Source organism: Chiloscyllium punctatum, chromosome 37, assembly GCF_047496795.1.
Source record: "Chiloscyllium punctatum isolate Juve2018m chromosome 37, sChiPun1.3, whole genome shotgun sequence".
NCBI classification, from domain to species: domain Eukaryota; kingdom Metazoa; phylum Chordata; class Chondrichthyes; order Orectolobiformes; family Hemiscylliidae; genus Chiloscyllium; species Chiloscyllium punctatum.
The window spans coordinates 22,356,819-22,369,090 of NC_092775.1; the positions used below are offsets into that span (position 1 = coordinate 22,356,819).

At 41.2% G+C, this 12,272-nt stretch overlaps 1 protein-coding gene across 1 annotated transcript in view; it reads right to left on the reverse strand.

Moving 5' to 3' along the window:
• The window catches only part of LOC140462935 (proto-oncogene tyrosine-protein kinase Src-like), a 174,905-nt gene that overhangs the window by 42,040 nt on the left and 120,593 nt on the right, over positions 1–12,272 (reverse strand). Inside the window, exons 4-5 of the mRNA XM_072556443.1 lie at positions 9,625–9,723; positions 3,937–4,040 (exon numbers count right to left, since the gene is read on the reverse strand). Coding sequence (XP_072412544.1) covers positions 3,937–4,040; positions 9,625–9,723 — 203 coding nt within the window. The remainder of the gene's footprint in view (positions 1–3,936; positions 4,041–9,624; positions 9,724–12,272) is intronic.

Sequence of the window (12,272 nt, forward strand, 5' to 3'; positions counted from 1 at the left end):
TGCTTGTAGAAATCTATCAAAGCCAGAAGAAATCAACAGCAACTAATCTAAAAGCAATTGATGATTCCTTTAAATAGCATATGCCGGGGAGGGCTTCTTCCTGTTGCTTAACACACAGTCCACTGTCTGAGGTTAAGATAAGGTGTCGGATGGACTATTATGCTGTAAATCATTGAGCTCATGATCCACCAACTTTGCGTGCTTCTAGTGAACATTAGCGGCGCATATGCTTCAAAAATACCTTCAAAAATATGGCTTGCATCATACTTCCAAACACTTCGGTTGTGAATTATCTTAGATACCTTTTTGTTGCCACATGGCACCCATAGCATCCAAATAATGGATGCTTTTAGGTCTCATTCCACAACAGAGTGTCTAACTGGTCTGGGACATGATCAGGTATTGCTGCAGACTAAGTTTCTGTGTATGCATCCATCACGGCAGCTCAATTTTTTGGCTTTGTGAAAAGAGATTGGGGGGGGAGGGGGAGGGGAGTTCAGTTTTGGAGGGAGGTCCTTTTTCCATTGTGGGATCATGGCTGGTTGCTCTATCATTCTGCTCTACGACTCAAACACTCTTCACCTCCCCTCAACATACTCCACCAACTCCTACAGGCCTAACAGGCCATCCACCTTCCTTAGCACAAAGCCAGCATCAAATACCACTACTCCCTCTTCCTATGGCAGCAGCACCAGATACTTCCCCAGTGATCTCTCAGGAGCAGTCCCACTCCCATTTACCCATACATGTCAAAGTGTCCCGTAGTTTATTCCCCAAGACTTGCTTTCCTGGTTCAATGTCCTCTGCAGACACTCTTGTTCATAATCTTACCTTGCTGAATGAACAAAGAATGTTATCACCAGCAAGTCAAGTAATCAGCATGAAAACAAATTTCCATTTATTTCTGAAATGCAACATTGAGTACGGGACTGAAAATCTCCCATTTACTTCAGCTGAAGATAAAGCTGCAATGCTACAACCAATTAACTAACTATCTGATTTACTTAGCTATTTTACACAGTGAAGGATTACAATTTCGTGTGTGGTATTTAATGCATTCTGATCATTGAACGTACTGCTGGGATCTGAAGCCTGTCTGTTGTGCAGTGCCAAAGAACTCGCTTTTATCTTTTCAGTGACCTACTTTTCACACTGCTCTGCTGCTGGCCACAATGGGATTTCTCATTCTGACGATATCTCACAATCCCTCTCTCTGAGATACAGATGTCTGACCCTTAACTAACAACTTCAGCATTTTCATCAATGACCTTGGCATTTCACTTTTTTATGCTTTTTATGGAATAGAAGAGGCTGTTTAATTTTGATAAAACAAATCCTCTTAATCCAATCCAGGAATATAGATTTTTTTACCCAAGGTTCAATATATAAAAGGCTTCAGTATTGTTACAAGCTCTGTGTACTTTTTGTTCCCAATGGATGATATCGTTATTATAATCACTACTCAACTGTAGCATTGTTGCTTCAAACCTTGAGTTTTTCAACTTGAAAATGATACATTTTTAATGCAAGGTCTTGCGAAGATCAGTTCAATGCAATGTGATCCTTGTTCCAACTCCTTGCTCCATCGACACATACTTTCACTTCAAACATAAGGCCAGCTTTGTTTTGGACACCTCAGCATCAGAACCCATTTAAAAATTTATCTCCGTAACTATCCCTTTTGTGTTGCACCAAACAGTAGTGCAATATTGAGAATAGAGTGTTATTAGGCTTCTCTCCCATGAATTTTGCCCTCATGATACTATGTAGGTAAGCTGCTTATAGTACTACGATATTTCAATGCTCTATCCTGAAGCCAATGGAACATTTCAAGTCTCAGATGTTTTTTTTTTGTGTGTCATTTGTAAATTGATACAAAAATGTATAAGAAACGGGATGCATTCTGTGTCAGAACAGGAGAACTTTTTGTTTCTTCCTGTGAACAGTTTCTGTGTAACATTGTTAATTTAATCACTACATTACGCACATCTATTCTCCACAAAGCAACACTGAAGTAAAAGGAATGCAGTGGACAGAAGCTGTCAACACACAGCCTGAGGGCACCACTTTCCACATCCTACATTCTTGCACACTATTCGGAGGAGCTTGAGAATAAAGAATTCCTGTACACCTTCATTCACTTCAGACAAAACACAATTCAAATTGTTGCAGCAAATTGGAAATGTTTACTTGTGAGTACCAAGGTTGTAAACTACTGAAAGTCAGGCTTATAATTATTAATAATGGTGAATTGCTACCTACGCTGCCTCTGTCACCTCCTGCTCCCCCCAACCCCCCCCCCCCCCCCCCACATCTCTCTCTCTCTCTCTCACACACACACACACACACACACACACTCTCACTCCATGGCTGAAAACTTCAACTCCTCCTCCCACTCTGCCCAGGACATGCAGGTCCTGGCCCCACTGGATCGTCACTCCATTGCCACCCGATGCCTGGAGGAAGTATGCCTCATCTTCTGCCTCAGGACCCTTCAACCCCATGGCATCAATGTGGATTTCACCAGTTTCCTCATTTCCCCTCCCCCCACCTTATTCCAGTTCCAACCTTCCAGCTCAGCACCGCAATCATGGCCTGTCCCATCTGCCCATCTTCCTTCTCACCATCCATTCCACTCTCCCCTCTGACCTCTCACCTTTACCGCCACCTCCATCCACCTATTGTACTCTCAGCTCCCTTTCCCCCAGCCCCACCCCCTCCCATTTATCTCTCCACCCCCGAGGCTCCCAGCCTCATTCCTGATGAAGAGCTTTTGCCAGAAACGTCAATTTTCCTGCTCCTTGGATGCTGCCTGACCTGCTGTGCTTTTCTGGCAACATACTCTCGACTCAATTCATTTGCAGCCTTCCTTTCTTCCCTTGACCCCTCAACTTCACTGTCAGCTGTTTCACGGGGGTTCTTTCTCTGATCTCAAGTGTTGTTGAGCATTGCTCATTCTTCTGTGAATCCAAGCACGTTCACAAGCATCAGCTTGCTGCAGAAAGATTTGTCAAAACACTGACATTATTGGAAATAGAACACCTCTGAATGTAGTCGAAAAGTGCGGGTGCTGGAAAAGTTAAGCTGGCCAGGAAGTAACCGAGGAGCAGGAGAGTTGATGTCTGGAGCATAAGCTCGTCGATTCTCCTGCTCCTCAGATGCTGCCTGACCAGCTGTGCTTTTCCAGCACCACACTTTTCGACTCTGATCTCCAGTCCTCACTTTCACCTCTGAATGTAGTACAGATACCACCTCAGGACAAAACCACATCATTTTGTCCTGTTTGGAATGGATTTTATTGCTTCAGTCACCACTTGGCTGTTTGGTCACTAGCTTCACCAAATTGATTTTCTGAAATTATGACTGGTTCTTTGTGAACATTAAATAGCGAACTCCGCTGTCATTTTATTTTAAATGCTGCATACTGAAGCCTTCAACTTGTGATACTGAATAAAGGCCAGGTCTTGGCTTAGGTTGAGAGTCTAGACACTCTTCTGAGCCACTGAGAAACCAGACAGCACAACAAGCATATTTACGGCTCATTCTTCAATTGCCCCAAGACCTTTTCAGAGGCCAAAATGACTTGCTCCAAAGCCTCTTCAGTAGGTCACTCAGTACAAGAAAGCCCTTAGGGAAATTTCCCTTCCAATTTCTCAGCTTCTGTGATGAATGGATTTCAACTGACTTCAGTTCAGTTCCCTGAAGGTATTGTTCACACAGAAAGCCCAAGAAGTGGAAAACAACAGATTTAAGCTGACTTGTTCCATTGCACAATTATGCACTGAAATATTGCATTAGTAAAGGTGCTGCGTACCATGTCGTAGCGAAAATAAAATCAATTGTAACAGCGTGAGCTAGTAGGATGCAGAGATCAGGCACCCGTTTCATTCAAGTTGTAAAAGGCATTTAATTCACTTAATTCTCAGTCATAATTACCTTTTGTGGTCTCACTCTCCCTGACCAAAAAAGTACCACGAGGATTTTCGGGACTTAGCAACATTCTCTCAGATTCTCTTCGAGTAATCTTCCCAAAATACCATCTGAAAGAACAATAGTCAATAAAAATGGCCATCATTTGGAGAACTTAGGTGTAACACAAACTTTCCATGCGTTTCCTAAAGCTGACCCACTAGTCAGAACCAAAGGCATGCCCATTTCTCAGAAGAACATTAAAACCAGCTGCCATTCAAACACAGCAGAGGTGTCAGCAGCAACAATGATAAAGCAGGATGAACGATTTTCACTTATCACTACTTCAACCAACCTGGTGCCCTCCGCTCCATTTTGGTGCAAATTCAAATGTATTTCTAAGTGATGAGCAGAGACCATTCAAAGTTTATTTTAATAATCAATAATTAAATAATCAATTATTTTTAAAAAACACATTATTCTGGTCTTAGCTCTCAAAACTAATTTTTAAATCAGGAAACATTTCTTTTGGATATGAATTTTGTTTCTCTTAGAATGGTTAACATTACTTCTGTCCATAACTTTGTTATGTCAACAAATACGTCAACCGCAGTTCTATATAAAACAAGTTGCACTTTATGTGGACATTGGTATTTCCAATAGCATTGTTATTGGAGAATTTCCTCGCAGAATGTTTCCCAGGCAGTCACTACGATACATGTCAGCCAATCTCTTAGTTGATTGGGAAGAGGGAATGAGTTGGATGGGCTGACTGGCTTTTTTTTCATGATCGTCTGCATGAATTTCAGAGATTGCCAAGCTTGGGATGCTTTTAGTCTATTGGTACTTGGGAAAATTCAGGCTTTCGAGTGTAATTTTTTAAAAAGTCAATATCCCTGCAAACTTAATAATTTTACACTCAAGTCCCTCTCTACATGTAAGCACACGATCTGAGCTGGCATTTAAGCACAGTACTGAAGGACTGCGGTATCTTCAGAGATGTAGTCTTTTAGATGAGTCATTGTTCTAGTGCCATGCCTGTGAGTTTACGGTCAAAAGTCAAGATAAGTGCTATTTGCCAAAGCTCTCGGCCAACATTTAACCTTTAACCCTCACAATCAACTGGCCATTAATCTTATCACATTTGTGGGTCATTATTGTTCAAGTCTCTGCTGCCATATGTACCTACAAAATAAAAATTGCTACAGCTTAAAAATAATTCATCAACTCTGAAACACTTTGAGATGTCCCTTAGGATACAAACAGAGGAAGACAAGTTGACGTCCTCTTATTCTATCAAAAGCATTTATAATTACTTTTCCAAACATGAAACTATTCTTGATGAGGCATCTGAGCTTCTTTCAAATGCCAGCTTTTCCATTCCATCTCCAAGTCAGCTGCAATACCGCAGCCCAATATGTTGTGCATTTTCATGAAATGTCCCCAGATCTCCTTGGGTATAGGATTAGGGTATATCAGAGTGGCAATATCTCTCATTTCAAAATCTGATAATGCTGCAATAATAAAAAGGTGACAGATGTAGAAGTTACTGCTTCTACATCTAGCCCTGTGCTCTCTAATCTGTGCAATTTGGACAAAGTAATCTGATCTGATTAAATTGGGTAAACATCAATAGTTAATGGATTTTGAGCTGCTTATGATAATCATTGAGATGGCAGTGGCAGTATTTGCGTAATAATAGACCCACGTGATCTGTATCATATTTTCATACCTTGGCCATCAACAAGATGAGCTGCCCCTTTAACACTGAAACCCATTTAAATTCTTTTTGAATTTTACAGATTGATCTGAACATTCTCAACTCTCTCATCTGTGTGTCAAAATGACCATCGATGCACTACATACAGACCCCACACCATCAATAATGCATATGCCCCCTAGATAGCAACTTCAATAATTCAGGAGGTTGCCTGTCTCTGTGCATAATTTGGAAATACACTGGAGCATACATTTTACTGTCTACAGGTCAGACAATAATGTCTTCACCAGCTTCACAGTAATCATTCAATCTTTGCCATTCTGAGGACCTGTGCTGCAGATTCCCTTACCATGTCTCCATAGCATTAACCCTATGGCTAGCCATTATGTAGGCACCAATAACCCGCTACATTCATATCACTGAAATACTGCAGCTCACTGAGTGGTGTGTTTAACCTCTGATGCGCCAAAATGTCTTCTCTCGTTTTTTGAGGGACTTTCATTTTTAAATGATCCTCCACATCCTCTAGTTTTCAGCATATATTTTGCTCCACAGCCCCTGCGCTTCCTCATATAATAGAAGAAAGAATTATAGATACTGGAGATCTGAATCAGAATCAGAATCAGAAATTGCCGACAAAACCCAACAAGTCTGACAGCATCTGTGGGAAGACAGCAGAGTTAATGCTTCGAGTTTGGTGACTATTCATCGGAATCATTAACAGCCAGGAGAAAATGGTATTTATACTGAAGCCTTCGTGTGGTTGGTGGTGGCCAGGGCTGTGTTGAATGTATAGTTGCAGACAGAGCCCAAAGAAAGTTATGAAAGGAGTACGTAAATAAGAATATAATGGATAGCATGTCAGGACACAAAAGCTGAGTAAGTGATAATAACTGCGAACAATAGAATTAAATGGTTGAGCTAAAAAAATAGGGTGAGCTACACTGAAGGGAACCTACATAGTGTGATAATGGACCAGGAGTATATGGGAATGTATGGCTGTGCTAAAAGCAACTCCTGTCAGAAAAGGACTGGTTGTGGGGTGGGTAAAAAACATAGAAGGATGAAATCAGGCCCTTAAGGTATTGAACTCATTGTTGAGCCGTAGAGGCTGCAGGGTTCTCAAGCAGAAAATGAGAAGTTGTTCTCGAAGCTTGCACGGTGGCTCACTGGAAGAATGCAGCAGGTCAATGGCAGAAAGGTTGGCGTGGGAACATGGTGGTGTGTTGAAGTGACAGGTGACTGGAAGCTTGGGGTAATAATCTCCTTATTTAGCTACCCGTTTTATATCTCTTGCTCTCTGGGCTCCACCTCCACCTATCCACTCATCTCTCCACTTGCCCACTCACCCATCCACTTTGGCTTAAGCATAAGTACCACTTTTTCCCAGCTGTTAACAATTCTAGTTAGATTCACAACATTAACCCTGCTTTCTTCCCACAGACGCTGCCAGACTTGCTGATTTTCTCCAATAATTTCTATCTGTGTCCCACTACTCCTTACCCTTGTAAAGATACCTGGACGTTATCTTAAGATCACTGGCACCTTATATTTCCCCTGAGAGCAAACTGGGGCAAGCCAGTTTTTTTTCTAATTGCATGATAGTTAAGATGTTTGGCTTCAGGTGGCCAGGTGTCTTTGCTGTATAAAGCCTCCAGGGCCATTAACATTGTCATTCAAGATCCTACTAATCTTCAAGTATCTCAATTTGCCAGGTTACTCACCGATCTCAGTGCTTTCATTAATGGCTTACGCAACAATGAAACAACAGGTCAATGGAAACCATCAGCTCCACAATTTTAAACATGACAAATGGACAAAGAGGACTAGATAGGCGAAAGTAGGACAGCAGATGCTGGAGATCAGAGTCAAGATTAGAGTGGTGCTGGAAAAGCACAGTCCTGATGAAGGACTTTTGCCCGGAACGTCGATTTTCCTGCTCCTCGAATGCTGCCTGACCTGCTGTGCTTTTCCAGCACCACTCTAAACTTGAAAGATGACTTGATATTCTGGGCTCAGGTGAATGGATAGAAATCTCAAGCCCTGGTGCTGCTCCTGGCCTGGGGCCGTCTTCACCCTGAGCACAGTGAGCTCTGGTTATTTGGCTCTGATATACCTGCCTGTCCCAGGCCTCTGGCCTTGGTTTAAAGAGCCTGGCTGGAAAATTCAGCTCCATAACACTGCTGGCTTCATTCAATGAGAACTCAGAGGTAATATGGCAGATGCAATCCACTTTTGACTACTTCCAGTGTGGCTCATGCCAACCACCATCTTGGGATAGTCGACAGCACAGGCCCCTGTACATGTGGCAACAGCATGCTCAATAGCCAGGTTGTGACATGAGCCAACATTGATGATTTGGTGCCTGACCTGCCATCTGGACCTTGTGATCCGTGTTGGCATCCTCTCTTAAACATACAGTGATTAACATGTGTTCTGCTTCACTGCACCTCTTTCTTCCTTTTGGGAAGTACTTTTTGAGCTATTTCCAACAATGGAATGCAAACTGAATCCACCTCCCATTTGAGAGGTGCAACTAGATCTAAGGAATGCAGGTAAACTTCAGTTGGCGTGAATCTGAGCCTCCTACTGAGCAGGAGAGCCAAACTGGCAGCACATTCACGGCTAGGTTGCAAGGCCAAACCATGGGGTTAACACCAGGCAACACCGCGTTCAGTTGCCTTGCCTGTTCACAAGCAATATCCAGCTCTTAGCCCAGCATAGCGCAGATGACAGTGGCAAAGCATCACACCTAATTCCAACCTCAGCTGAAGTTCATAAATCCAGCAAAGGTCATGAAATAATGGCCGGGAGGGTGAACCTTGTTTGATTCCTCGACACAGACATGGTACTCCCCAAGAGCTAACATCAGCAAATTCATCCTGGGTAGTGGATTTAATATAGCTCGGCTCCACATTTGATAAAGCCGTTATAAACACAGCTAACCTTTTAACAAGCTATATTTCATATCAAGAAAAGCCATCTATATACATTTTCAATGTTGCCAAAGGGTTTAATCAGATTAATGCTATTCAACGTTTGACCTTCACACTATCAAAATAATGCAATCGACGTTAATGTTTTGTGGTAAATCTGGTAACATATACATGCCTATTCATATTGGTGCCATTTGATTTAGATTCTCAGAGACTCCAGTTGAGCTGGAACCTCTGATTATGCTGTTTCTAAATCCAATCCTTTATTGTACCAGCAGAATCACACACAGGTTTGTTTCTGGACCTGCAATTCTGTCACTCGGATAAAAGAACCAGAAAAGCTGACAGCAAGCTAAGGAATGCCAGTATTTTGGAATTGGAATGTAGATCGATGAGCAAAGGGGGGGAGGTGATTGAAATCAGCCATGAAAGTCTCTCTTCTTCACCCCTTCCAGTTAAATAACCTACACACTTGCAGATAAAGACAATTTGGATGCAGTATCTGATCAGTGGTCATCACCCATGTCTCAGCCTGAACCAGTGCTTTAAAAGAGTTGGGATTGAGATTAAACAAAACTTGACATTCCCCTGTATGTAACTATTTTGTTAAAACTCAGTCAGCGTTGTCTGCTTATATTCACAAAGCAAAACAATACTGTTTAAAGTGCAATAAATGTGTGGAAATAGTTCCATCAGTCAGAGATGGCTATCTTTTAAAAGGACATGATGATGCAGAATGCGGATTTCATGCTGGAGTATTGCCACTGCAGTCCTGGCAGAATTGATGGAGGGAGACAGGCATCATATAGCTAGTTCAGAATTCAGATAAGCAGAAGAGTCTGGGCTCTGCCAAATGTCTAGCCAGCAGCTGGAGAAGGAGGAGGTGTGGGGGGGGGGGACTGCTGACTGCATTATCATATTTTATAATCACAATGGAAACAAAGCAGGATCTAACCATAAAATATTAACACAAGGTTTCACAAGCATTCTTCTCTTCAGAAGAACGTTGTTACGGATTATCAAAAACACAGTTTATCATTTCTAAAGCAAATTATTTACTCTTCAGCCTGAATGGAGTCAGAAGGTGCAACGTAATTGCTGGGGATATATCCAGTATTTCCTGTAGCGAGGGAACGAGCTAACCACCAATCTCCTTCCCTGCAAGATATAAAAGAGACAAAAAAGCATTATGTTGCGATGAACCATTTCTGTTCAACTTTTAACTGAATGTTAACATGAGAACAGCTGACGATCCAGTCTGAATGACAAATTCATTCATATCAGTACTGCAGGTTTTTAGTAGGCCATTATAAAGAAAGTGTAGAAATTCAGGAAATGCTTGGAAGCTATTTAGTTGGAGTCTGGGGACAGTGAGAGTGTTTTTCTCCTTTCTCCTTTTAAGTTTGCATAAAGAAAACATTTCTTTTCCCTCCTTCCAAATAGGGGAGAATCAATTCAGGAAAAATTTGAGCATTATCATACAGAAATACATAATTTGCTGAATCTGTTTCCATATCTTTGTACTGAGTACAATATGTAGTTCAATTGACTCTGACTGGATTAATTGTGCTTTGATTAAATTTGAGCAGCTTTCATAAACATCAATATTATTTATTGATTTCACACTGTAGACATAAACGGCACTGGCCATATTTTGCAACAAGAAAATATTAGCTAACTCAGCCGAAGCTGAAGTTGCCAGTGTTTTGACAACATGGAGTTACTTTGGAATTTCTAGAGTAATTTGATTCAGAGCAAGTAACACTATTTTTCTGTGACACAGGCATGAACTGAAAAAAAATATATAAAATGTACTCAGAGAATTGCCCAGAGGTTCTTGTACTCTTAACTGCATTACAATCATTCTTCTAACTCCTCAAACTTTTGAAAAGCACCGCCTTCTTGAAAATAAAATTGGACAAAATATTATATGAACCACAACAACTTCGTGTCAAAGCTATTTTAAATATGAAAGTAAATACCCCACATATTTGTTAGTGATCAGAAACCAACCTCGGTGAGGGCCAGAAAATTGAATTCCATGGGTTGAAGGAGCCACTCTCTTCAATATTTTATTCTTCCTTTGGGAAGAAAGTAAAGCCAAAAGGGGCCTTGCACCCATTTAAATAATAATGTTCCACAAAAGTGACAGGGTAGCATGTTTCAACTAAATTAGTGTCTTGGCTATGTGCATTTAGCAATAAAACAAAGTCAGGGTGGAAAATCACTCTGTTAGGACGATTCTGGCCCCTAAGTCATCATTTATTTCATTTTGATACTCCGAAGAAAGAACAGATAGGTTTCCATTAATAATTTGGTGAAAACCCTTTGTACATATCTCAGCAAAGCTACATGAGTACACTTTTGCATAACTTGTCTTTGCATTAAGAGTTAACTACTCAATGTAGTTGTTTATGTATGTTCAAAAAAAAATAGTTTTATAGTTAGTCCTAAATATACTTAGAATTCTAGTCTTTCCTGGCCTTGGGTCAGTCTGCACAACTGCTTAAGGTTTAATCTCCCTCCTCAGTAACTATCAAATCAGTGTGCTACACATTGCAGGACATTTCCCACATTCAACAATCAGCTTGTCAGATGTAGCTGTAGATATTGGATTTCTTCTGAATGCCAGTGAATAAATGTCATTTACAGCTGCTTTAACACTTTTCCTTTGTAATCTAAAGATGCAATGCAATTGAATGTAGCTATGAGTGAATTCAGTTGCAGAATATGGGGACGCATAATTGATCTGTGCTGTTACTAATCTGTGATTTCTTGCCCTGCCCCATAAAGAGAGATAAGGTCCTATAGCAGCATTCTGGAACAAAAGCAGCTGGATACACTCAGTTGCTTATATCTGCAGTATAACATATAGCAAACACAATCATTGGCTCAGTGGTTAGCACTGCTGCCTCACAGCACCAGGGTCCCAGGTTCGAATCTACCCTTGGGCAACTGTCTGTCTGTCTGTCTGTGTGGAGTTTGCACATTCTCCCCATGTTTGTGTGGATTTCCTCAGGATGCTCCGGTTTCCTCCCACAGTCCAAAGATGTGTAGGTCACATGAATTGGCCATTCTAAATTGCCCATAGTGTTAGGTGTATTAGTCAGAGGGAAATGAGTCTGGGTTGGTTACTCTTCAGAGGGTCAGTGTGGAGTTGTTGGGACGAAGGGCCTGTTTCCACACTGTAGGGAATCTAAAGGAGGAAATAACTTCCACCTATCATTTGTGAAGCTTTATTCTTCATAATATTAGAACTATTCCTTGAATTTTGACAGTAGGAAAGTTAAAAGTAGCTACATGTTCTCAGCAGCCAAAGGATTAGTTGAAATTGTAAGGGTACTATCACAATTCGAAAATTGAAATTGTGCGTGGAAATTGCCTATTTTTTATTTAAAGTGTTCTATCAAATAAGATCAGTCAGTCTCAAGCTTCAGAACTGTCTGCCATGGCTTGGGGCAACATTTCTCACGTAATCTTCTACTCTTCATCTTGTTAATTATGCAGCCTGCCTCTTGGTTTCGAGAGGAATGGTTCAGCTAGGGAAGAGGTAGCACTCACTGAGCCTGAGACTTTCCAGCATTCACAACACTGCGCCATTTTTAAAGTCAAGATGCATATCTCTTTGGATGCTGCAAGCCAGGAACTGTCTTCACACAATAGGACTTGACAATTATCATTGAGAACAAGGCCCAAAAGAAAGACAA